At 43.0% G+C, this 25,841-nt stretch overlaps 2 protein-coding genes and 1 long non-coding RNA gene across 4 annotated transcripts in view; all 3 read right to left on the minus strand.

Annotated features, from left to right (window-relative positions):
• LOC309700493 (uncharacterized protein) overlaps window positions 1-25,841 on the minus strand; it is a 2,098,293-nt gene that overhangs the window by 675,541 nt on the left and 1,396,911 nt on the right. The gene's annotated exons all lie outside the window — the stretch shown is intronic.
• Window positions 1,622-9,638, minus strand: LOC309701209 (uncharacterized protein). The gene is made up of 7 exons (XM_082525290.1): window positions 9,581-9,638; window positions 8,077-8,208; window positions 7,894-7,992; window positions 7,648-7,746; window positions 6,783-6,884; window positions 3,235-4,819; window positions 1,622-2,313 (listed from the first exon to the last, which is right to left on the minus strand). Exons 2-6 carry the CDS (start codon window positions 8,163-8,165, stop codon window positions 4,753-4,755), a joined length of 456 nt encoding a protein of 151 aa, XP_082381416.1. The 5' UTR covers window positions 8,166-8,208; window positions 9,581-9,638; the 3' UTR covers window positions 1,622-2,313; window positions 3,235-4,752.
• LOC309701420 lies at window positions 13,447-20,241 on the minus strand. Of its 2 annotated transcripts, none has more exons than XR_014274979.1 (5): window positions 20,154-20,241; window positions 19,776-19,915; window positions 19,610-19,684; window positions 19,383-19,458; window positions 13,447-14,484 (listed from the first exon to the last, which is right to left on the minus strand). It is a non-coding gene; the product is annotated as an uncharacterized lncRNA (long non-coding RNA). The 2 variants fall into 2 exon arrangements; XR_014274980.1 differs by having other exon boundaries at window positions 20,086-20,166.

Below are 25,841 nucleotides of genomic sequence, written 5' to 3' on the forward strand. Positions count from 1 at the left end.
ATGAACAAAGCAGTAGACTGGTTTCTGGAAGATCACACACTCTCTTTTGAAGATCTCTGTACAAACTCCTGAGTACACAGAGGCCTCTGTCACATCCAGACCACACTGCTCCAGGTCTTCTTGGTAGAACATGATGTTTCCTTTCTCCAGATGTTCAAACGCCAGCCTCCCCAGCTTCAGAAGAACTTTCCTATCAGCCTCCGTCAGCTCCTGTGGACTCGTCTCACGTCCCTCGTGGTACTTGTTCTTCTTCCTCTTTGTCTGAACCAGCAGGAAGTGTGAGTACATGTCAGTCAGGGTCTTGGGCAGCTCTCCTCTCTGCTCTGTAGTCAACATGTGCTCCAGAACTGTAGCAGTGATCCAGCAGAAGACTGGGATACTACACATGATGTGGAGGCTCCTGGATGTCTTCATGTGGGAGATGATTCTGCTGGACAGCTCTTCATCACTGAATCTCCTCCTGAAGTACTCCTCCTTCTGGGCGTCAGTGAAGCCTCGTACTTCTGTTAGCCTGTCAACACATGTAGGAGGGATCTGATTGGCTGCTGCGGGTCGGGAAGTTATCCAGACGAGAGCCGAGGGAAGCAGATTCCCCTGGATGAGGTTTGTCAGCAGCTGGCTGACTGATGACTTCTGTGTGACATCAGACAGCAGCTTCCTGTTGGTGAAATCCAATGAAAGTCTGCTTTCATCCAGGCCGTCAAAGATGAACAAAAGCTGAGAGACAGCCAGCTTCTCTGCTGTGACCTTCTGTAATGTTGGATGGAAAACATGGAGCAGCTCCAGAAGACTGTACTGCTCATCTCTGATCAGGTTCAGCTCCCTGAATGAAAGCAGAACCACCACACTGACATGTTGGTTCTCCAAGCCCTCTGCCCAGTCCAGAGTGAACTTCTGCACTGAGAAGGTTTTTCCAACACCAGCCACGCCGTTGGTCAGAACCACTCTGATGGGTCTCTGTTGGTCAGGTAAGGCTTTAAAGATGTCCTGGCACCTGATTGGAGCGTCATGGAGGGCGTCCATCTTGGAAGCTGTCTCCAGCTGCCTCACCTCATGTTGGGTATGAACTTCTTCACTCTGTCCCTCTGTGATGTAGAGCTCAGTGTAGATCCTGTTGAGGAGGGTTCTACTTCCTGTTTCATCACTTCCTTCAGTCACACGTTCACATCTCCTCCTCAGACTGATCTTATGTTCATCTAAAACCTCCTGCAGACCAACATCTGCTGAAAGAAAGAAAAACAATGAGACTAAAGAGAAAGAAAACTCTTCAATGTCTGAACAACACAAGAAGTCCAGTTTTCAGAAATGAGTCCATCAGCAGACAGATGTTCAGTCTTACTTTGTACACAGCTGCTCTGACTGGCTGTCTGCAGTCCAGCTCTGCTTCTGGATCTTTCTCCACACTGGGGACAGGAGGAGTCTCCCGATGAAGCAGACTGGTCCCAGTATGAGGAGATGCACTGTCTGCAGAACCAGTGTCCACAGCTGGTAGAGACTGGATCCTTCAGGACGTCCTGACACAAAGCACAGCAGGACAGCTGCTCCTCATCACAAACACCACTCCTCTTCCTCTCTCTGTGAACACATTTCTTTATCACTAAAACATTTACTGTCAGTGAAAAACATCCAGATGTGACCAAACTGCAGTTCCTCACAGTTCCTTTGATTTCATCAACACTAATGAGCTGCTCTTCCTGTCTGCCTGTCTCATTAAACACTGAGTGATGAATACAAACTCAACACTTCCTGCAGACTTCCTGACTTCACAATAAAAGCTTTCCATCAGAGAGAGACAGTTATGACTTTCACTGTTTTACAGCCGCTGTGTGCAGATTATCTGGGTCAGTTCACTCTGAAGCAGCTTAGAAGTGTCCGTGTAGAGCCGTGGTCTGACACACAGAGACTTCTGATTTTCTCTATTTAAACAAACATGATGAAGATGAGCAGGTTTCTCTTCTAGTATAAACTCTGTGTCTCTGGCTCATGATGGCTTTTCAGGTTTTATGTTTTGCTCTCTCCTGCTAGCGTTTTGCCTGCCTGGGTGGAGCTTGTAATGGCCTCTCGCTCTTGGTCCACACAGTTATGATGATTACACCACCTGTTGCTGACTCACCTGGGCTTACCGGTAACCATTTAACGCTGCGGCATGGAGCAGTTTGTCGCTGGGACATTGACCCTCCTGTGTTCATGATCTCAGCTCCTTGCTAAGAAATCTCTCTCTTAATTCACCAGTTGGGTTAACTTTGTGTATACTTTGAGTAAATATTTCCCCGGACCTGGTTACAGACGCTTACCTGTGATTCCTGTGTGTGGCTGTGTGAGTGGAGAGCAGGACAAGAGTGACTGAAGAGGAGTGAGAGTGGACTCCCTTCCCTCTTTTCCCTGGAGCCCTGGACCCCCTCCCCAACTCACTGTACATATATAGAGCACTGTGGTTCACCCCTTTGGTAAATAAACTGTCACCTTTTTGTTTGTCAGAACTCAGTCTGTGCTTGAGTTCCTCTGTTAGCCATGACATTTTGTTGGTTCTCTGTCTTCAGGTCCCTGTAAGTGTTTGATCTAAAACATTATATTTATTCTGCTTTGATTGTTTTGTGTGCTGAGGGACATTGTTGCATGATCCACTTTTTCTTATCACTCAAATATCCTGATACTTTCAGAAAGTTGGAGAGCTCTCCTGGCTTGCTTAGTCTTTGCTCTGTACTGCAGTACTTGCACTGGTTTCACTGGACAAGTCTGCATGTGAATCTACAACTGATCTGACATTGTGGCACAAACACAGTAAACAAACTCTACGAGCACCTTGTTTCATGTGCAGTGGCTTTCTTCTCATTCTGCTACTCAACACTGTATGAAAAGCCTCTCACTGCCAGCATCCTTCCAGCCCCACGACAACAAGACCAACTCACATCTTCACAACACCAAGAATTTTTCCCCTTTTCTTTGGAGAAAGTGAGAAGCCAATAGGATTGTAGCTCAAACTTGCCCACAGTCCTGCTTCATCACTGCTCACTCCTACCTGTGTTGGTGCTCAGTGGACAGTCATTAGGGTTGCCAACTCCCTGAAAAATAAATAAGGGACACCTCGTGGCCAGGGCCGGGCAACCTAGTTGTCTTCACCCTTCCCAGTGTGGTGAATTTTTTAGCTCTTTTTTGTGTGTGTGAAATTATTTTTTAACCATTTGACTTGAATTTGATTTAAGCAGATGCATATTCTATTCTTTGTGATATGACCATATGGGAAACAAATGATCCTTTAGCCATTTATTTTTAGCTCACAATGACAACATTAACACAGTAAAACAGGTCTCCTTCTTAAACAGAAGCCTGTCATGCTTAACTTTTGAGAATAAAAGTAAATCTTTCTTTAAAAGAACTCTGTCCTGCTTAACTTAAAATTATATAAATTAATAGAAAGCAATAGAACGAAAAATATTCTTGTAACAGTGCACATATAGTGCATTTAGTACAATTGGCTTCAGCTGAGGTATTATTTCAGCTTTTCTAATGCTAATCAGCTGCTCCTGTTTGTAAACCCGCTTGTTCCCATGATTACGCATCATAACTCATCATCATTATTCATCTATGTATTACTTTTATGTATTAGTCATCTATTTGTTGTAATCATCTATCCTTGCAGTTGTTTATTACACAAAATAAATTATATTATCACACTTCTGGCCACATAGCGCTGATATTCACTGCACATGCCCATATTAACCTTAACCAGAGGGTTTAAAAAACAAACCAGTGTTTACATACCATATCTGTTTCTGCCGTGGCCTGGTGGACAACAAATTGGTTAAGGGTTCCCCGAGCTTTCACGCCCCTCATGTTCTTCATGTGCCCACCATTAGAAGCATGCCTATGGAAAAAGTGCGCCGGCACACAGTGCAGTGCGCTTTATATGTGTTATCGTGCACTTTTCCAGCCAGGTGTTTTCCTTTTCCCATTCCTCCCTGTACTTTTGCAGCCTTTTTTTCTTTCTCTGAGCGAACAAACATTGCTGCTCTGATGCTGGGCTCACACTGTGCGATTTTTGGCCCATTTTGAGATGATTTTTGAGTCATGCGACCGATTTGGCGATCGGCCCGATTTTGGCCTTCATCGTGCATCGTGTAGTATACGTGGGGTAACGAGAAGCGATTAACACCTCACGACCAGCTCCCGATCATCAATCGCTCGTGAGCGTGTCACCACAGCCGTTCACACTGCTCACGCGCAAACACGTAAACGTTGGTGAAAAAGACGGAGCAGCACGGCTGTGCAGCGTGTGATCTGGACACAAGCGATGGAGGCACAACTGTAGAACTTTGGAAAGCTCATCCGAGCCTTTTCGATGTGGCATCACAAAATTATCACGACCACAACAACCGTGAAAATAGTTGGATTTACATGCTGCTCAATCACAGCTGCCTGATCAATGTTTTTCATTAGCAATTTAGCAAAGTTGATGGTGGTGGTGTGTCTGTGTGAGTGAAAGACAGAGAGAGCGACAGATTTTCTGTTATAACCTTCATTTTATGGAGGCACAGTGTGAGCACTCAGGTCGCATCAGAGCATCGGGCGGTATAGTGTGAGACCTGCATCGTGACCTACCAACTGCGAGTCAATCGTGCAGTTTGAGCAGGAGCTGAATAACGTGACTGAAAAAATCGCACAGTGTCTGCCCAGCTTTAGGTGTACTGTCGTCCGAGACTTGCACCGCAGTGTCGGCGTATGTTTCCCTGTTGGCCATGCTTCTTGTTGTGGTCATCTGTTGTCTTCCGGTATTTTCTCCGCAAGCGACCTTTCCTCGACCAATGAGATGAGCGGTAATCTGAATTGTCATAAGTGTGCTGTCAGCTCATTGGTCACAAATCAGGAGAGGGGCTGGAATTATGTTTTCAAACAAAGCGTTAATTCCATAAACATTTATAGACCACTTTTGATTCTCACTGTATTACGGGACAAAGTGCGTCCCTTATTAGCTCAATACGGGACAAAGTGCGTCCCTTATTAGCTCAATACGGGACAAAGTACGTCCCTTATTAGCTCAATACGGGACGTGTGCTTTTGTTTCTACAAAAAAACGATTCCGTTTTTTAAGGGACGGTTGGCAACCCTAACAGTCATAGCCTGCTGCTAGCATGAATGCTAAACGTACTGCTGTGGATGATCAGCAGAAAAACATGTTGTCAGTTTGACTGTTTGCTGTATTTAAAGTGTTTTTCTCAGTTCGTCTGTATTCAAAGTGCATTCGGGGCTTTAGCTGACAGCTCTTTGTGCTAACAAACTAAACTCTCTTAGTTTAAGCCAACAGACTTTACCAAACACAAAGCCTGCTGCTGCCTCCATGGGTTAGCTTGTGTGACTGGTGTTTACACCAATGAAATCTAAATCACACTAATGTGTCCTCCAAGGTGTTTGGTGGGAGCACTGAGTGAAACATAAGAGCTCTGGTTAAGCCTCATCAGCTGGATAGGCTGTCCACCCTAGTCCAGGCTTTAACTCAAATCTCTGACTGGCTTTCTAACAGCTACCTTGTTAGAACAAGACAGAGACCATGATCATAGCTCCTCCTGATCTATATTCTAAAATCAGTCAAGTTGTTGCCCCTTTCTGTTCTTCTGCTGAGCCAAATATTCGAAATCTTGGAATAATATTTGACTCTTCTTTGGGCCTTGACTCACATGTAAAGTCTCTGTCTCGTTCCTGTTTCTTTCATTTAAGGAATATTTCTAAACTGCGACATATGGTCTCCTTAGCTGAACTGGAAAAAATTGTCCATGGATTTGTGTCATTGCGTTTAGATTATTGTAATTCCCTGTTTACCAGCTTGGATAAATCATCTCTTTCTCGCCTCCAAGCTGTACAAAACGCAGCAGCCAGACTACTAACTCGCTCTACCCAGCGAGCTCACATCACTCCTATTTTATGTTCTTTACATTGGCTCCCAATAGATTTTAGAATTCTTTTTAAATGATTGTTTTAACGTACAGAGCACTAAATGGCCCCAGATTATTTATCCAAGCTTCTCACTAAATACACTGCTGCTCGCTGTCTCCGCTCACAGACTCAGAGTTTGTTGGTTGTTCCCAGAACACGTCTGAAGACGAAAGGGGGCGGAGCCTTTCAGTCTGTGGCACCAAGGCTGTGGAACAGTCGACCTCTACAACTACGTTTGGTTGACTCTGTGGGATCCTTTAAAAAACAGTTAAAAACTTTACTGTTTAAACAAGCTTTCTGTTGACCAATGCTGTTTACATTGTTATATTTTTAATTTACATTTAAACTCTATATTGTGTATATTGTGCATTTTGCTATTTATCGTACTGTTTATTTTAATCTCTGTGTGCAGCACTTTGTGACTACCTGTCTATGAAAAGCGCTTAATAAATAAACTTTACTTACTTACTTACTAAAATAACAAACAGGGCTGTGAGAGCAACTGAAGTGATAAAAATACTGTTTAAAGATAAAAAACACTTTGATGTTCTCTCGTCACCTAACAAAGTCCAAACCCTGTGAACTATTTTAGCTTTAATAATTGTGGATTCAGGTATCCTGAACCCATCTTTGGACATTTGTAATTAAATATTTTAAAACTCCATCAGAGACTCCTGATGTGGCTGTTTGGAGAAGGAAAAGAGGGACAAAGTGGAGCATCGAGCTGAGGCTTCATTCACTGCAAACCTACAGTTATGTTTCCTTATTTCTGCTGTTTGCATGTTCACAGCTGAAATAAAGCTGCCTCTTTGGGAAAACACAAACATGTAAAGGAGTCATCACAGGTCTCTGACCTCGTTGGTTCAGGTTCAGCACTGAAGTTTGGAGGATAATCTTTGGACCCATCACTCCTCACAGACGGACAGCTGGATCCTGCAGACTGTGACCTCTGACCTCTGCAGACACAAACATGTTTTATTCAATGATCAATTCTCTGATAAAGTGATTGAAGCAGCTGTGATCACACAGACTGCAGATAATGCAGCTGTTTCCTGTCAGTAACAGTCCTCTTAGATTAGAGTTCAGCTTTTTACAGGAAAACAAATGTCCCTGAATGCAACAGTGAGACACAGTCTGCCTGTGTGGCTGTGATAGCTGCCGTTAGGAGCGCTCATGTGTTTGCAGTTAGACGAGGAGATGTTACCATCATGGACACGTTAACAAATCCTGCAGCATCACGTGGCACAAACACTTTGTGTTCCTGTCATCTGCAAGCAACAGGAAGTTCATTAATAAAGGCGGGATGGAGACGCGACTGTGATGGTTCTCCTTCATCCAGCTGTTACACACATCTGGGCTCACACGACGAGCCTTTGTCTAATACAGCAGCTGCTCTCTGAACACTTTTCTGAAGAGGAGCTGCACAAACTTTTGTTTGCTTTCTAGAGCAGCGTATCAAAGTCAAACTACCCACTGCTAGCAGCTGTTTCTATCATAGTTTAGGATCCAGATGTGTGAGGTCTAGATTTACACCTCTGATTAAAATACATAGTTAAAAACAGCCAATTGAGTCCAAATGTGTCTTAAACCAGATAAACTGACAGTTACAGCTGAGCCTGTGTGTCCTTGGAGACACTGCTCTGCTACAGAGATGCATTTTAGAAACCAGGAAACATCAAAATCATTTAAATCAGAGAGTTCTTGTTACTAACAGCTCACCTCTCTGCAGCAGACACAGGCTGGGATTTAAAACCAATGAATCGATGATTGGACCAGTCACTCTTTAAGGACACAGAGCTGGATGGTTTCTCATTGACGCTAAAAATATGTGAACATGTGTCACATCCAATGTGACCAATACATTACATAAAAAGTATAAACTATGTAAATAGTATATTATTTAAATCGTTAAATAGTAAAAAGCTGATTAAAATTTCAAACATTTTAATACTGACATGAACTTACTTTTTGTCAGATGACTTTTTTTGCCCTAAATTACGAAAGAAATGCTTCACCCGTTTGCTCTTAGAGGACACACTTCTGGGTGGAGGTCCAGGCGGGTTCCTGTGAATAATGATGCAGCAGTGATGTGAGTGCTGAGCTGTGACATGGAGAAGAGTCATGGACAGTTAGAGATGGTCATCTCACCTCTGAGCTTTGGTCTGGCTCTCATGTTCCCCACACAGAGTGCTTTTAGAGGGAGGGACTCCCTCCTCTCTGTCCTCACACTGATCCATGCTGCTCAATTCACATCAGCTCACACACACTTTCTACCTTCACCTGCAGAGGAAACACAAATCATTCATGTGCACATCAACTGAGAGCTGCAGAGGTCGTGTCTGATGTGTTGGACTAACATCCATCTGAGACGCAGCTTTCATCAGTTCACTACAAAAAGTGTCAAAGAGCCGAGTTCAGCCTCCAAATCCTCCATTACTGTAGTCCTACAAAGGTCAAACATGGCTGCAGAGAGCAGCTTTATGTCAGTAACAACGTCCAGGACCGAGCTGACTGCTTACAGAGTTCATACTCTAACTGCTAGCTGCTCTGCTAGCTAAGCTAACTCAGTAACAGTGACTCTGACAGCAGTTACTGTGGAACAGCGGCCGAGCTCAGGACACATTCAGTGTGTTTAGTCTGAGTCCTGGACTCTGATTCAATGGATTCAATCCAGCTCAGAGTTTCATGTGTTCATCAGAATAAAATACATGTACTAATATAACAGAAGTAATGCTCTGAATGCAGGACTGTAATGGAGGATAAACAAGGTTTTTACAGCCTGAAAGAAACATTCAGTTCATATATTTGTAGACAGTGAAGCAGTTTTTAATACTGCAGCTGTTTCCTTCACCTGTGTGTGTGTGAGCCACACCTTCATGTGCTGCTTTAGAAATATGTGGTCTGACTGCTCAGACTGAGTCTAGGAGGAAAGTTCAGACGCTGGAGCAAGTTTTGTTCCTAACTTTGTCAGAGTTCGGCTCCAAAGACAAAGAAGACGGAGCTCACAGTCTGTAGATGGTCCTCAGTGTGTGTGTGAAGCACACAGGAGTGTGTTTATGTCAGCAAATCAGTGTGTGTGAAGAGTCTGAGGGAGTGTGTGAATGAGACTAAACACTGAAACCAACAGTCCAAGAAAAGCGTCTGGATTCCTTTAAGTTTAACTTAAAGAAGTCCAGACGCTTTTCTTTTTGTCTCCATAATGTCTCCATAATGCTGCAATGTTATCTGCCCCAGAAACACTGTGCAGAAGCTCTGATGGTGACACAGAAAAGTCACAGTGGAGATACTTCTGTCCACCTTTGATTAGACTCATTATAAAAAGGAAAACAAAGTTTGAACACAGTCATGTTTCCAGTTCACTGACTTACATTTATTCCATGGACACTCACTCTAACCTGAACCACAGCTGCGACCATATTTGTAATAACTACAACCCAAACATCAGATGTTAATCGAAATTTTTTGCTCTCTCTCCTCCTTAAATGTGTTTTTAATGTTAGTTATAATTCAGAATTGTCGACTGGAATACGTATGACACATACGAACATCAGGAAATAAAAACTCGATAAATATAACCTCAGTAAATGAAGTCAGTGTACAGCGTGGAATTATTTTATGTCATAAGAAGAAACATATTCATGTTAACACTCACCTGCCTCAGCTCCACCTTCCTCCTCCTGCTGCTCTGAACGGAGGCTCAATACTTTCACTTTCACTGCACCTCCCTAAACACAGAGGATGCTGGGACTTGTAGTTGTTTCCTTCCGGTGCGGTCTTCCTCTTTGTTTGTTTGTGTTTGTGTTCAAGTTATTTCGATCATGTAAACATCAACAAAACACGTGAAGCCACACAGAGTTTGTATGTCGAGGTGGGTAGGAGGGTTTGAGGGTTTGGGGAGGGGTCAGAGGGAAGAGGTCTCTCAGTCTTGACAATCCACATTGATGGCATTGCATCTTTCAGCGTGTTTGTGGGTCAATTTGGATGCTCCAGGTGTGAGAGCAGCCACTCAGCCTCTGCTGCAGATGTGTGTCACAAGTTCATCTAGTAGTAGGCTATGGCACTTGGCCACAGGTGGCAGCAGTGGACTGGTATTAAAACCCGATTCTTTGATCCCCATGATAGAACAGAGAAAACCCGACTCATAGTGGTCAAAACATTTATAATTCTTTATTCAATCATCTTCCGGAAGAGATTAGATGGGCCCAATGGCAGTTGTAGGATCTCTAACATTAGAAGCTAAAAATGTGTCTCATATAGGTGTTATTTTGGTACTTTACACGTCACACAGTTTCAACAACTCCTTATATGGTACAAGTTTGTTTTTTCTATCTGGCTTCCTGTATTTATTAATATGCTTGTATATTTCTACACTAACTTCCTGTTTTTCAGTCTGGCTGAGCACTTAGTTTGTGAGTCAAAAGTGGCCTTGCTTTACAAACCTTCATTATTAAAGTACATAAAACAATATAATTAGAAAATAAGCACTAAGAATATATTAATTACATGACAGTTCTTCCCTTTTCGTGTTTCCTAAGAAACACGACATAATTCCTAATTTATCCCATTAAGTTTACCTGCATGTTAAAAGGCTAAAATATAACAAAAGAGATTATGCTAAACAAAATGAAACCTTTCAATTGCCCAACCCTATCTGTCCCCTCAACGGGTTTTATGTTTTCAATGTTTCATTATTATTTTGTCATAATTACTTCTATCCACAACAAATAAATAAAGCTCTAAGACAGCACCTGTGAAATGTGAAATGTCCTAAATCTACTTCCTACACCCCCTTTTTTACCCAGAATCCCAATTTAAACCCACTTCTGACTTCCCTCAGTGCTCACTGTAAACTCCAAACAGATACAATCAGTTATATATATATATATATATATATATATATATATATAAAAACCAGCACGCCCCTGCGGGCGGTTTATCCTTCAAGCTCGGGTCCTCTACCAGAGGCCTGGGAGCTTGAGGGTCCTGTGCACATATATATATATATATATATATATATATATATATATATATATAAGAAAAATCACCTTTGTGAATGGTATACCGGAGTCTCTGAGTGACGATGTCCTTTTACCTCCGGATAAGAACGATGTGATGAATACTGCGTCTGACAGCATAGAAGTTCAAAATGTGTTCACACAATACGTTCATCATAGGAACTTGAGCTGCATGTATTTAGTTCAGAATTTGTTGCTAAAGCGGTAAAAAGGATGTCGTATTCACGGATGCAGAGAAACATTGCACTGTTGGAGTTGTTGTATAAATCCCCACCCAGCGTACGGAGGAATATTATTTGTAATGCAAGCATGGATTTTATTAATGCTCTGTGTGAGATATCGCTCAATGTTTTGAAAGGTGTTATCCCGCTGACTGATCAACAGTACTGTTAGGGAAAATATTCTAAAACACTTCTTCGGTAAAGAATGACTGATCAAAATGACTGATCAACAGTACAGACAGCTAAAAAAGAAGTGCAGTGGGAGGGGTCTTAGAAGGTTTGGGTGTATACACATACAAGCCGTTGCCATCCTGCTTAGTAGATGTTGGCTTGGTTATGTTGGATATCACATCAGACACTATGCCTGATGCTGCTGTTTTTAGGTGGGGTTTGACTGTGCTGACTCCTTTTTTAAACAACGGTACAGCAATTCTAAACAGGCTGCTGAACAAACCTCCCAGACCTGCGCCACATTGCGTGCTGGTCCCAATATAACCATTCAATTCGCCACCAGCCTGAAAAACGGTATGTGTTGATTTTGGTCGTCTATCAAATCAATTTCTATGTCATCGATTAAGGATTTCGAGACCTGTGTGCAGTGTGGGCTGTCAAATTGAAGAATGGCTCCCCGACGGTCATCGTCTGTTATATTTATTGCTCTTAATAGCCGCGCATGGGCGTCACCCACAAGCTGGTAATCAACAATATCTGCATAAATAAAAATGTTCTATTTTCCGCCGTATACGTCTGCAGGATGTGGTGCGTATGTGTTTTTATAATGAAGTACAAACGGGTCTTCTGATTTGAATCCTAAGATTCCTGCCAGTCTCCCTCTAAATGTGAGAACTGTGCCCCTATAGGGCCCATAACACTAACATGGTTACTAACTTCACTGTATTGTGTTTTAATGTCGGTGTTATGTTTTAATGTTTTATTATCTGCGCCACAGATGCATAATGCCCCACAGACAGCTCAATCACGGTTATGGACAATGCTCCATTTGTGACTGGATCATAAATTTCCACTCGCGAATCTGATTGTGGAAAAGACAACCATAGTCTTGGGTATTGAAATTCTATAACACCGACCTCATACGGTTCATTTAAAACAATAGGTGTTATAACCTCAGGATAAAAATGCTCGGAAACTCAAGTGCCAAGTGCCTCTTTTTTTCTGCCAAGTATTTTCTCTATTTGAAACCTTTTGTTTTTGTCAATAGTCACCTGCTGTGTATTCATAAAATACACCTTTCACCGCAGCTCCTGTGAGATCCTCTAGTTTGTATACGGGAGGGTCTCTTCCTAAACGCTCCTTTATGGTAAAGTACTCGTCTGTGTAGGTCTGATGGTAACCCTTTCAGAATATGCCTCGTAGTTTAGATATTCTCTCTGTATCGCCCACATTAAATTTAAAAGTCACCGGTTTTTGGGGTTTCATTTTGTACAGGGTGTTAAAGACTGCTTTCTCATTATCTTTGCACACCTCGGTGGGGGTCATTTTGATAGAGCTGTGATAAGACAGGTTATAGGACTGTACAAGATCTTGGATCACATTAACATATCTTGGCGAGTTAACTGATGTTAAGTATTTCCACATTTTCCCCTTTAAGGTGCAGTTAAAACGCTCTACCACACATGATTTCATTTCACTAAAGGTTGAAAAATGTGTGATGTTATGCTGCTCCATTAGTTTTTTAAATGTTTATTATAAAATTCCTTCCCTAAATCTGTTTGGAGTTTTTCAGGCACACGGCCCTCTCTCAGAATATCACCAAAAGCCTCAGCAACAGCCTGTCCTGTCTTGGTTTCAAGGCACCTAACCCATGCATACTTAGAAAACACATCTATGCATGTCAATAAGTACCTAACATTATCATCATCCGCAGAATATTCACGCATGTCAACCAAATCAGCTTGAAACTGTTTGTCAGTCCCGTTAACCAAAACTCTATTTCTGTATCCTTGCATTTCTGTATCCTTGCATTTCTGTGTCCTCTATCCTTGCAGGTTTATGAAGAGTATATGTGTCATCTCCTTTTAAAAACGCTCCACGTCAGGTAATGACGGCTTTAAGCCTGTTGCCTCACTGACAGCGATACGGAGCTTCTTTACACTTCCTAAACCCCCTGGGTGTGCAGGGTTGTGATATATTTTTCTCAGCGTGTTTTCCATAATCACTCTGACCAAACAAACACAAATGACCAGAAAAAAGTGTTAGCATAGGTTTTTATTTCATTTTCTGTGTAGTGCACAGTAAGGTTTTTATAACAGATGTGCATTAAATCTTGTGTCTCCCAGACCAGTAGTTTCCAATCATGTGGAGCAGCGCTGATTTAACTCCGCGGGTGTGATGATTGGTATTTAGCAGGTATCCGACATTCTCATCAGTGGTGCAAACAATGTGCGGCACTGATCTCAGTTCACACAGAAGACGCTCTGCAGTGCTGATGATTTGTGCTTCAGCCTCACTGACACTGTATGAGCAAACAGACGGATGGCCGGGATGAATCGGGGCGTCCGGAGCTTTTCCATCACCTCATCATAGCAGGTCTCGAAGAAAAACACAGGCAGCTCAAACAGGCAACTGTGTTGTAACTGGCTGGGGTGACCGGATTGGCATCCATAACATATCTCCTGCACATACTCATTCAGTGCCATCGACAGCAGGTGGAAGGTTGTGAGTTTAATGTTGAGTTCCGTTTCCTCAGACGGGTGTGATCCTGCAGAGTCCTGTGAGCATCCTGGAGAGGGGGGCGGAGTCGGTGGGGTCTGGTGTTAGAGTGAATTGTTAAATGTTTGTCATTTTTATGTTTACCATTTGTACATTGTTTTAACTCTGATGAAAGAAATTCCACTGTGCTTCCCCCCAGATTCTCGAGGATCAAGGTGGGGGGCTGTAGTCTTTTATCACAGACACATCCTTGTGCTTCTTTTGATGTAACCTTCCTGCGTTTATGACCCTTTGGTCAGCAGGAGGTCTGACACACACACACACACACACACACACACACACACACACACACACACACACACTTACAGAAGTTCACACATATACATACAATGCCTTGTCTGGGCGTGGCTTTGTTCTGACGTGTTTTGTGTGAACGGTCTCTCAATAAAGGCAGCAGGAGGAGGAGGATCTAGAGGTCATTTTCATGGTGGCCTCCCTTGCGCAAATAATCGATCGATCGACTGTCTTGTTTTCTTCATGATGAATAAGTCTCTAGAATTCGCGGGGCTTGTGGAAACACAGATCCAACATCTGGATTAGCAGTGCTGGAGGGGGAGACTCTGAGCAGTCCACAACATGGCAGATGTTGTCTGTAAAAGAAATCCACACATTGCATTTTTTTAAAAATATCGGGTATAATGCCAACGTCTCTCACACAGAGACAACCTACCATTTGTTTTTTTCTGTCCTCAGGGTTTTTGGCCTCAACATGGCAGAAGGTAAACCAATCTTCGGGCCATGTGCGAGCCGATCATATATACAAGACGCGTCCTAATATTCTCATAAGAAGAGTTGTTTGTATGTGCTAAAAAAAACAAGCCTCAGAATGAAAACAAAATGAGGCTAATTAGTTCTTTGCCTTATATAGTGTACAAAGGTTGCAGCCTTGTTCTATCATGGAAATGTTAGTAGACTCCTATGACTCACAGAACATTTGAGCCGACCTGGTTTTCCATTTTAGGATGAAACCTCTTCTCACCCACACTCTGCTATTCATCTCTGTTTTTATGTTGCGGCTTTTGAGCCGGGTCGTAACACTGAAGATTACAAAGATCAACATTAAGACCAGTCTGTGCATTCAAAGCAGTGACAGAAAAGAGTGTGGGGCATTAACCCCCACTCACTGAAATGGCATCCAAGATGCCTTCATAACTTTAAGAAAAGGAAAGAAAAAAGGCAATAAAATGTAACTCTAGGAATCACTCATTTCATCCACCTTTGCCACCATTTTCCACATTAATTAGAAGATGAAATGAATCGATTAGCTCAAAGAAATTCCACTGCAGACGAGTGTTTTGGTGGTTAACCCTTGGTAAGTCCTAAAAAAAAAAAAAAAAAAAAAGTACCCCTTATGAAGACCTAGAGCCAAAAATCGACCACGCCATAAAAAGTGCTATAAAAAGATTATACATTAATATTTTTCCACTTTAAATTAGCCAATATTTTAGACCTACTTCTCCTTGAAATATTCATATAAAGTTTTAATTATATTTCGCGATTTTAACCTTTTATATCCCGGTTTTGTCACATGAGCACACTGCCTTTTTTGGCAAAAAAAATGAAAAAATTAAATATTTTCCATAAAATACATTTGAAAGTTATATTTTATTGTACTTTTAATTAGGCCTTTGGATGGTCTAAAAATTACTACTGACCTTCATTTTGATCGGCCGTTAGTTTTTTTTGCAGGAGAACGTTTTTCACTCTTGCCCCAATAAATGCATATTACCTTGTTGCCATCTAAAATCAAATAAAAAGCATTATGTAAATAAAAATACAAGATCAGTTTGAACCAAATAAACATTTATTTTTCAACAATGAACAAGAACATGTATATGGTAAATGTAATTATGTATATTGTTGTTGGGAATGGGGAAATGTATGAGAGAGAAAGAGAGTGTGAGAAAGTGAGAAAGCAGTGAGAGGGTGGGGGGCGTGTGTGTGGCTGGGGGGTAAATGTCTTGCTCAGGTAGAGCAGTGGCTGCAGACAAATTTGCTGTGGGCTCGGCAGCTGAATTTTCCACATTTGCTGCATGTGTTTCCCACTCGCCTCCTTTTCCCAACACAGAGCTCACAGAGCTTCCTGCCCTTGGGATTTGTCACTCCAGAGGGGCCTGCAGCAGCACCATCCTGCGCATCTCTTACTAACTCAGCAGCGGCTGATGAGCGGGGAAGACGCTGTCTTTGTGACAAATGGGGCGTGATCAGGCCTTCTCCCACCTCTTCAATGAACATCCTCCTCCTGTGTGGCTTCTGCTGATGCCAGGCCTGATCCACGGAGGTCCACAGCATGAAGGCGTTGTAGAGGGAGACGTCTATGATGTGATGAAAAAGGGCCATTGGCCATCGATTGGTCCGTCTCCTGCAGGAGTAGGTGCCGACAACCTAACAAAAAATAAACAACATAAAACCTCTGTATATTTTACACAAGAATATATGAAGAAAAATGAATAAAGGTGTGCGTAACTGATGCGTAATGACACCCACCTTATCAAGGTTGTCGACACCTCCTTTGCATCGATTGTAGTCTGTGATGATCGCTGGCTTTTTTCTCTCGTCATCGTTGACCTCCGGCCTGCGATGTTTCGTGCTCAATAAAAGCACATTCCTGCCCCGTCGGGGAATGTACGACACTAGGGTCTGTTTCGCTGAAAAGGCAAAGATCGAGGAGTAGACGGCTCTCCCTCTCATCTGGCGCAAAACGGGTGGGATTCCTTTTTTGTTCTGGCTGATTGTGCCGACCAGAGCCATTTTATTTTTGAGGAGTTCCTCTGCCAGTTCAGATGAGGTGAAAAAAAATTGTCGACTGTGACGACATGCCCATGGAGCCCGTCAGTCATCTGCTGGACGACCCTCATCCCCTGGTTTACCTCGGCCGGTTCGCCCGCTGCTCTCCCGGTGTAAACCTGCAGCCGCCAGGCGTATGATGTCTTGACATCGCATGCTGCCCAGACCTTTATGCCGCATTTCGCAGGCTTTTTGGGGATATACTGGCGGAAACTGCACCTTCCCTTGAACGGTACCAGCTGCTCATCCACCGTAAGGTCCCGGTCTGGACTAAACAACATCCCCAGGCGGTGTGCCCACATGTCCCATATCTGCCGAATGGGAGCCAATTTGTCCGCACGTCGTGCAGGTCGGGTGAGTTTGTCATCAAATCGGAGCGCTCTGGTTATGTGACAAAATCTTTTCTCAGCCACTGAGGCACGGAAAATCTTCCTTCCCGTTTTCTCACTCCAAAGGCTGGCGATGGCCTCGTGCTTTGACCGGTATACACCGGACAAAATTAGCAGCCCCACATAAGCGAGCATTTCGTTGCTATCTAAATCTCTCCAGAATGAGATGTAGCGTCTGCCCTGAAGGTTTGTCATTGCAACTATATGCTGTATAATCCCATCAGTTATGTACAACCTGAAGCTGGAGAGTGGGTCCGTAATTCGGGCTACGGCGTAGTGGGTCGGTCCCGGAATAAGCCCCGTGGGTGCTGCGACGTAGCGCAGCGTCTCGGCATTTGTTGCGGACCATTTCTTCCCATCTTTGGAGGTCCACGCCGCTGCTTCCTCCGGCGTCCTCCCCTCGTTCTCATCTTCAGAAGAAAAATCAGAGGACGACTCCTGGTGATCAGTGTCGAGAGACGAATCATCCGTGTCACCCCCGGAATCAGAGTCACTCTCGGCAGATGAAGAGGAGAGATCCTCGCTGTCAGAGCGCATCAGGATGTCCACTACTTCCTCGGTACCGTGCCATCGTGAAAATGCCTACTCCCGCGCTACGGCTTATTCTTATAACCTCTCCTGCCTGCACCTGCATAAACAAGCTGAGGTTGGCGACAAAATAAAGTCTAATTTGTTTTTTATTCTTGTTTTCATGTTAGATTTGTTTGCATTGCAGGGTGTACTTCAAAGAGGGAAGGCTTTTATCTAAACTTAGAATGAGACAGACACAAATTTTTTTCTTTTAGGCAGAGAGACCTTTATTTTATTTATTTTTAAATATAAAGGTCAAAATGCACCCTCTAACAGCCCTAAGGGCAGAAAATGGTCCCGAACGAGCAGCGGGCCAAGCTGCTGCTGCACTCGGGGAATGAGTCTGCCTTTCCCGGGTGTATGTCTCGAGCAGCCCGCTGGAAAAGGTCTATGTTCCAGCAGGCGTCACATGTGGAACAAGGGCGCCACCCGGTGGCCAAATAAAAAAAATTACAATTCTAAGGCCCCTTGTCCAACACGGAACCGAAACAGAAGCCATCACCCATACGTTAATGGTAATGATTCTGCAGTGAAAAATAGCGTTTATAATGGGTTTCAATGGGGCGATTTATGGCTCTAGGACCTCATGTGGATGGCGGTTTGTAGCTTAGCCACTTTAAGCTAATCTAATAAACGGAGACTGCAATTCTAAAGAAAAAAGAAAAAAAAAGGGTCGGAAGGTTTGGCTATATTCTATTCAACACAGTGAAAATGGCCTAATATTAAAAAACGCTGGGGATGAAAAATGGCTGTAGGTCCTACTGAGGGTTAGACTGCAAAGCAAGCCACGCACATGGTGCAGGCCACTTCTGTGGGCTCTCAGGGATTTATGTGACTAGTCGACTAATTGTCACTAGTCTGTATCAGACTTACCAGTCGTTCAATCTAATTGTTAACATTTTAATTGATGCCCAATGCTGGTACATTGTGTTCTAAATGTTAGGCAGCGATCTACCACCAGATGGTGCACTGTTGTTGAGAAACCCCATAAATCTATTAATCTACCCTGATCTTCTTGTTAACACTGAGATCGCAGATACACGCAGAGGAAATTAGTTTCCTGAGAGGTGGAAAACCTCTCCTTTAGGAGAGCAGTTAAGTCAATGGGGGAGGGGCTCAGAGTAGAGTCACTACTCCTTCACATCAAAAGGTGACAGCCACCTTGGCCAGGAGGCTGTTCCAGCTGGGCACGTCCTACCAGTAGGAGGCCCCAGCATCCTTGGTCATGCTAGCCAGTTTACATCTATCAGCTGTGGTCAGGAGTAGTCCTTCCTGCTGCCCCCACAACCTGACTAGAAAACGGCTGTATAATGTATTACCTGAATCATTCTCGCCACACTTAGACGTACTTTTAGATTCTCAAATGATTGTCATATTTTAATAGAACATCTTTTGTAGTAACGCATTTTCATTTGTATTTAACAGAATGTGATAAATGGTTTAAGATACCTCTGCGTCTAGTTTGACAGTTTCTATTAATCAGTTCTGAAAATCAACTCAATATCTGAATGTTCCTTAGTTTTACATTAGTTGGTTAGTCTAATTATTTCCCCCTCGATTAGTCGACTAGTAAATAAGACGCCAGGAACATCCCTACTCTTCAGACAAAATGTGAGTATGAATTACACACCAAGGTATTAAAATGGATATGGAGTATGGCTTTGGTTTACCATAAACAGCTGATGTAAGGACATCATTAATGTACTCTGTCCAATGAACACTGGAAACAAGACTGCACTGACCTTGCTGGCAAACCTCAATGAGTTCAGAGTTTCCCCAAAGCTGTCGGGCTCCGGAGCAATGTTAACAAACATCAAGCTGCAAATAAAGACATCCAAAATTAGTGCCAACGAATAAACAGTCACAATCTGAAGTGATGAGATCAAACGCTGTTAAATATTTTTTGGGGATAAATTCCTTCAGTTTTATGTGTCGTCATTATAAAGATTTGTGATGTCAACAAACTCACGTTTTGCCGTTTCCCCCCCAAACATCCCTGAAGGAGGTACGTGAGCTTCGAGTTCCTGTAAGCTACGTAAGTCTCCTGGAACACAAAGGCCAAAAAAATCATTAATACTGTAAATGTAAAGAAAGCAGGTGTGACATCTAAGACTACAGAAACTGCAGCTGCAGACCTTTTTGGCCAGAGCGGCGATAACGACGCCCAGGTTGGACAGTGAGCTGTTGATGGCGGTCATCTCTTTGAAACGGTCACCCTGAGACTGGCTCTTCACCATTCGCTCACTGCCAGCCAAGTCCACCAGGCACAGAGTGGCTACACACACAGAGAAAACCAACTCTTATAGGAAGCAGTGATCCGTTTTTCCTTCCATTAAAGGTAGTTTTAATACTTTACAAAACACTTCTTTTAGCGCTCAGGGGCTCAAACATTAACGTTGAGTCATCAGAGCAGATTTTGCACTGGTTACAGTAACAATAACTAACCAGACTAAATATTATAGATCCAAAAAGAAGAAGCCACATTCCTGATGCTGGTACTTCCAGTGTGATACATTTGCACTTGACATCCCTGCCGGCATTAACTCCCTCAATATCCAGCTGGAAGACTGAGTGGGAGCGAGACGAGCGGTCATTCTGGGCTGTCTGGCCAGTGGAGCGATTCTGATTGGCCAAAGCAATCAGACGGAGAACCTGAGAGGACGAGGGAACATTTTAAAACATAGAGCATCGATAAAGTTTGATGTATTTTCAAAGTTTGGTAACAATTTGTCAGCAGATTTGAAATTAATTTGTTCTGAGCTACAGATGTCTGTCTGCTGTACCTGATCCTCATTGGAGACCCGCTCATAGGTGAGATTAGTGATTGTCAATTCGTTGCTGGCTGTCTTGCGGATCTCATGCTCAGGTCTCTTGCTGGACTTGCCGGTGAACACAAGGTCCCTCAGGGTCTCATTGTAAATTTCGACGAAGCTCGCTGTGAACGTGAACTGTGAAGTGAGTGGGGGTTAATGCCCCACACTCTTTTCTGTCACTGCTTTGAATGCACAGACTGGTCTTAATGTTGATCTTTGTAATCTTCAGTGTTACGACCCGGCTCAAAAGCCGCAACATAAAAACAGAGATGAATAGCAGAGTGTGGGTGAGAAGAGGTTTCATCCTAAAATGGAAAACCAGGTTGGCTAAAATGGCTGGTGCCACCAAGGCAAAGACTAGTGCACTGCCAGGAAGCTTGCCTCAGGTATGCTTTTATCCACACCTGACTAGGTGTGGCCAATTAGCACCAGCTGAAAACACTGAGACGATTAGAAGCTGCAGAGGGACGTAACATTCAGTATTGATATTTGTAAATGTAAACTATGAGGATTTATTTATTTTTAATTCTTTTCTTTTTTTTTTCTTTTTTTCCCTCTTTTTTTCTTTTTCCAAATAAATGTCCCGATTGAGTAATGAAACTAACCCAAAGGAGAATTCTAACAATATTAGACAGGCCATTCAATATGCTTTATCGTGGACAACTCGTGGCTAAACCCCCCCCCACACACACACACACACACACACACACACACACAAACCTCTAATAAAACATGAAAACGGATAATCCAGCTGAAGCTTCAGACAGCCGTCAGACAGTGAAACACTGCCATCTGCTGGACTCGAATAACAAAGACGCTGCTTTGACGGGTGAGGGAGTTTCAACAAGTCTGCAACGACTCAAGCATCAAACTACAGAACTATTCTAGCGGACATGGTGCTCTAATGACTGCTTCATTAACGCAGGTCAGAAAGGATCAAACATATCAATAAATCATAAAACACAAAACGTCTCTTATTGCCCAGGGCTCAGGAAGTGAGTGTGTTCCTTATAGCCTATTAAACCTTAGCAGGTTATTTTGATGTGTTACAGATGAAACAGCTATCCAGTAACATTCAGCTACAAAAACGCTTTTTTATAATTACTTTTTTACAGCTTCGCACTTTTACACAAGTTTTATCATCAGTGTCACAATGGCTGCTGCTAAAATTGAGTACAAGATATTTGTTGGCCTGATTAAAAGGTCTTGATGCGTGCTCAATCATCAGGGAAGTAAATCTCCAAAAGTTGATTCTGTTCTTCTGGACGTAGCGTTTTCAGTCAGAGAAACCAGCCGACTGAAGGAACAATGGGCTGGGAGGTCAGTTCCTTAATCATGATTATGCAAATTCTCATGACCATTGATCAACAACCACTGATCAATGGTCCTGAGTACCATTCACAGAGAGTTGGAGAACGGCTGCAATCACAGCATTGTAAGATGGTGACAGATGTACCCTTAGGCCCCCTCCTTGATTCAGAGAGGGTCTTTCCCTTTTCACGTAAATGGCCTCCTTGACTCCGCCCTCAAACCAGCGTTCATTGCAGTTATTGTTGACAATCACATTGTGTCGTGTAACCATCCAGCTCACATATTCAATGTAAATGATTTGTTGAACTGAAGACATGATGAATGTTCCTGCATTAAAACACATCCAGCCTAGTGTTCTCACTCTCCCTAAATGGATCTGTTACATTAGTGATATATGGGAGTTGTGTTTCAGTCTTTTCCACATGAGGACATTTACATTTAGTTTTTGCTTTACTGATGAGTGGCTGGTTAACCTGCAGTGGTTGAAGCATGTGTCGGTCGTCTGGAAGAGTAGGTGTAGAAGACGTCTTTAAACAACCGTAATAATTTATTTTCAGCGTCTGAAATATTTATTTAGTTTGTTTTTTGTTTTCTTTTTGGCTCCTGATATTAGTCAACTACTATTTGTCAATGTTGAACTAATAATGAATCTAAGAAAAGCTATTTGTCACGGTTGGCCAGCGTCAACCGTGGGGATGTGAGGAAGGAGGAGCCAGGCACGGAGCTCTGAATGCAAGCAGTGCGTTTATTTACAGTGAATGGAAAATAACAATAAATCCGCAGTGCGTTCCCGACTCCCGTGAAATGTCCTCTTCCCAGTGCTAGTGTTCCTTGTCTCCGCTCCTCAGTGTCTGAGCACCCCGTGCTCGCTGCCCTCTCGTCTCCACGCTTCTCCTGGGGAGATAACAAACAGGCAGCCGTAAGACACATACAATGCGGCAGACTATCCGTACTGACTGGCCGAGAGACTAACGTGAAGTCACGCAATGATCCAGCGTCAGAGAGAGCGCCACCGCATTCTCAAGTAGCTCCTCTGACAAGGCTTGATCAGCTGTGTGATGGTCTTCAAGTGTGGCCAACCACCTGGCAGGGCCACACCCACCAGGCCTGAAGGTGCCTGTAAACAGGTGCTCTCAGAAACTCCGGCATCCACACACACACACAGATATACCTGCAAGCAGGGAGAACGAGGGACAGCACACCAAAAACACACATGTCCATAACTGCTGGGTCGTTTAGACTCCTGAGCTGTGCACGAGGGGTCGAACACCCACTGGAAGGCCGGGCACTCGTTTTCAACCGTAATATACCTGATGTGCTCAGGTAACCTGTAGCGCCATGAAACCACTGTCACACCAGGGCGCATAAAAAATGATGCTTTAAGAGACTGATGGGATCGGGCAGCAGGGAAAACATCCACAAAATGCTACTTTCAGTTTGACTCCCTAAGACTACCTAAACTAAGTAGAGTCATTACATGCTTGTTAAAAGCAAACTCTCATATAGTTTTTAATGTGCTTCTTTCATTACAATGACTAGATAAAGAATGTGGCCCTGTCTCTATTTAACACTGGCTACCCCAAAATGTTTCCAAACCTACAACCGTAACTTTCACTGAGAGATTTTTAGATACGGTTATTGAAGCTGTGGGGTTAATTTTTTAAGTAACATGAGAGAGAGGCAGCAGCATACTGTTAGATTATAATATTATTTTATGCCATGTTATACCCCTAACTAAAGATTGTGAATTATTATGTAGTTTTAGTTTGCATTATTCTCCTGAATTAGAAGAAGCTGACAACTATTGCATTAGTTAAACTGATTTGCATTACATTAGACTGCTGATTTATTGTGGATGAATGATATTGTTTTATGATGCATAATACTGCTGCAGAAAGCCATCGCCTTATTTGTCTGATTAGAAGAGAACAGAGCATGCTGGAGTTTTCTGCCCCAACTCAGCAGGAGCAGATAAACGGGGAGCCAAGGTCGTAGCTTAGGCGCCGTGTGAGAGAAAAGCATGTGAATGTTTAGGCTTTTATGATAAGGTGGGAGAACCAGAGGCTATAAGAGTTTGAGCAATGCTCCACCATTTTGAGATCTGAGGCTGTCTGCATCAGTGTCCATCTCCCACGCGTGTGATCATTAAAATCATCGTTTGACTTAACCCGGCCGGACCAGTGTTGTTATTGTGGTTTTTTTCTCTTGTCTCTTGTCTCCATCCCCATATTTTGAACCATAACAATACACACAGAGCATCAGTGATAGAAAGCTAGGCTAACATAGGGTAGCTACCTGTTCAAGGAGAAACATGTATAGGCCCATCTCAAGTGCCAGTGAACATCTAAATGATTCAGGGAAGACTTTGGAGAAAGTGCTGTGGGGAGATGAAACCAAATTCCAATTATGTGGCTTTAACTGACCTTTTGAAATAGGAGTGTGATGCAAAAAATAGCATCCCCGCAGTCAAGCAGAGAGATGGAAACATTATGATGTGGGCTACAGGACGACTTAGTCGGGGTTCCAAGCAGTCAGGAAATGTGACATCGTCAGACTGCAGGCCACGGATTGGCTCGTCAGTCGCGGCACTCAATGAGTCATGAGACGGTGTCTTTCACTAAAATCAAAACTGCAGTTTTTTAAAAACCCTGCAACAAGGCAAATAGCTGCACAACACCGTGGTTTCCAAGTGTGACAAAAAGCCACAGATACATCATTCACACATTCACACACTGGTGATGGCAGCTACATTGTAGCCACAGCTGCCCTGGGGCGCACTGACAGAACATTGCAGAACCTTCAGCACCTCGTATGAAAAATATTTGACTGTGTGCATGCTTTTAGCACTGTTTGGATTTGAGAAAATCTAAAATAAATCGAAATTTGCTTTTAGAAGTTGTTTTATAAAGTTCAGTGGTATATTATGCATACAATAGGACATCTATTTAGATTTACATCTTCCACAGAAAAAACTGCACTGAAACTTAGTATACTGGACTTTGTTGTTGTCCCACACAGGTTCAATTTCGAGTGGTAGATGGCTCAGTGCTCAGTCAACCAAGATTTTATGATAGTGGGCACAATGAGATAGATAAGCTGCTTGTAAACAGTACTTTTATGCTCTCTTTTTCCATTTGGATAAGAAAGAAAGAACCAGGAAACAAAGGCAAACAAATAATCTGTGCCTTTATCCCAGATTCACATTATAGGAACAGCTGCTCAATGACCACTGTAGTCTTTGCTTACAGCACTTTTATCTAGATCTATGCAAAGTGATCCACTACACCTACTTTTACAGTTAAATCATTTTATGAGCACTGATGCCATTTTAATCTGAGTTTCTACTCAAATACAATCAGTAAAGAAAAACACAGTCTGTGACGTTTGTTTTGAAGGAAAAGGTATTCCCTGCAAATGTTTATCTGTGTGAGACTATTCAGAAAACAGTCATTTTGTTTTATAGGTGAGACACTTGGCCTCTTTTTTCCTTGTTCTACGTTTGTCTTTTGTCCGATTACTCTGGAACACAAGATGGAAAACTGATATTCTCATGTTAAAAAATATAGAAAAAGGATTTTATCACCCATAAATGTTAACTTCTCATGCCTCTAAGCACAAGCAGGAGCAGAAGTGCCCTCTGCAGTTTGTGTGTGGAAGTGCAAAAGCTTACAGCACCTGGTTTTCCCAGGCAGTCTCCCATCCAAGTACTGACCAGGCCCGACCCTGCTTAGGTCACGATATCGGGCAAGCAGAGCTGAAGAGGAGGATGCAGGAGGCCTGTGTGTGTTCAGCAGCCTGCTGCATTGGAGTTTGCCTGGTAACAGATGACTCAAACAGCCCACACACCCGCTGGACGTGACCGCAAACATGCCCCCCTACACCTTTTACATAGCCCGGCTGCTCGAGTTCTTTTGCTGGTTTTTCCCGCGACCCCCCACCTTCTTCAAATCCAACAAAAGTGGTATCAAACGTTTATGCTACGTTTGTGCTGTAAAATTTTTGTTTGTGCTGCTATCATTTTAAAGATATTCAAGAAAATTTCTAGAGGTCCCCAGAGGTCAACCAGCCCCCCCACAT

This window comes from Aulonocara stuartgranti, assembly GCF_965226115.1.
Source record: "Aulonocara stuartgranti genome assembly, chromosome: 3".
In the NCBI taxonomy this organism is placed as follows: Eukaryota; Metazoa; Chordata; class Actinopteri; order Cichliformes; family Cichlidae; genus Aulonocara; species Aulonocara stuartgranti.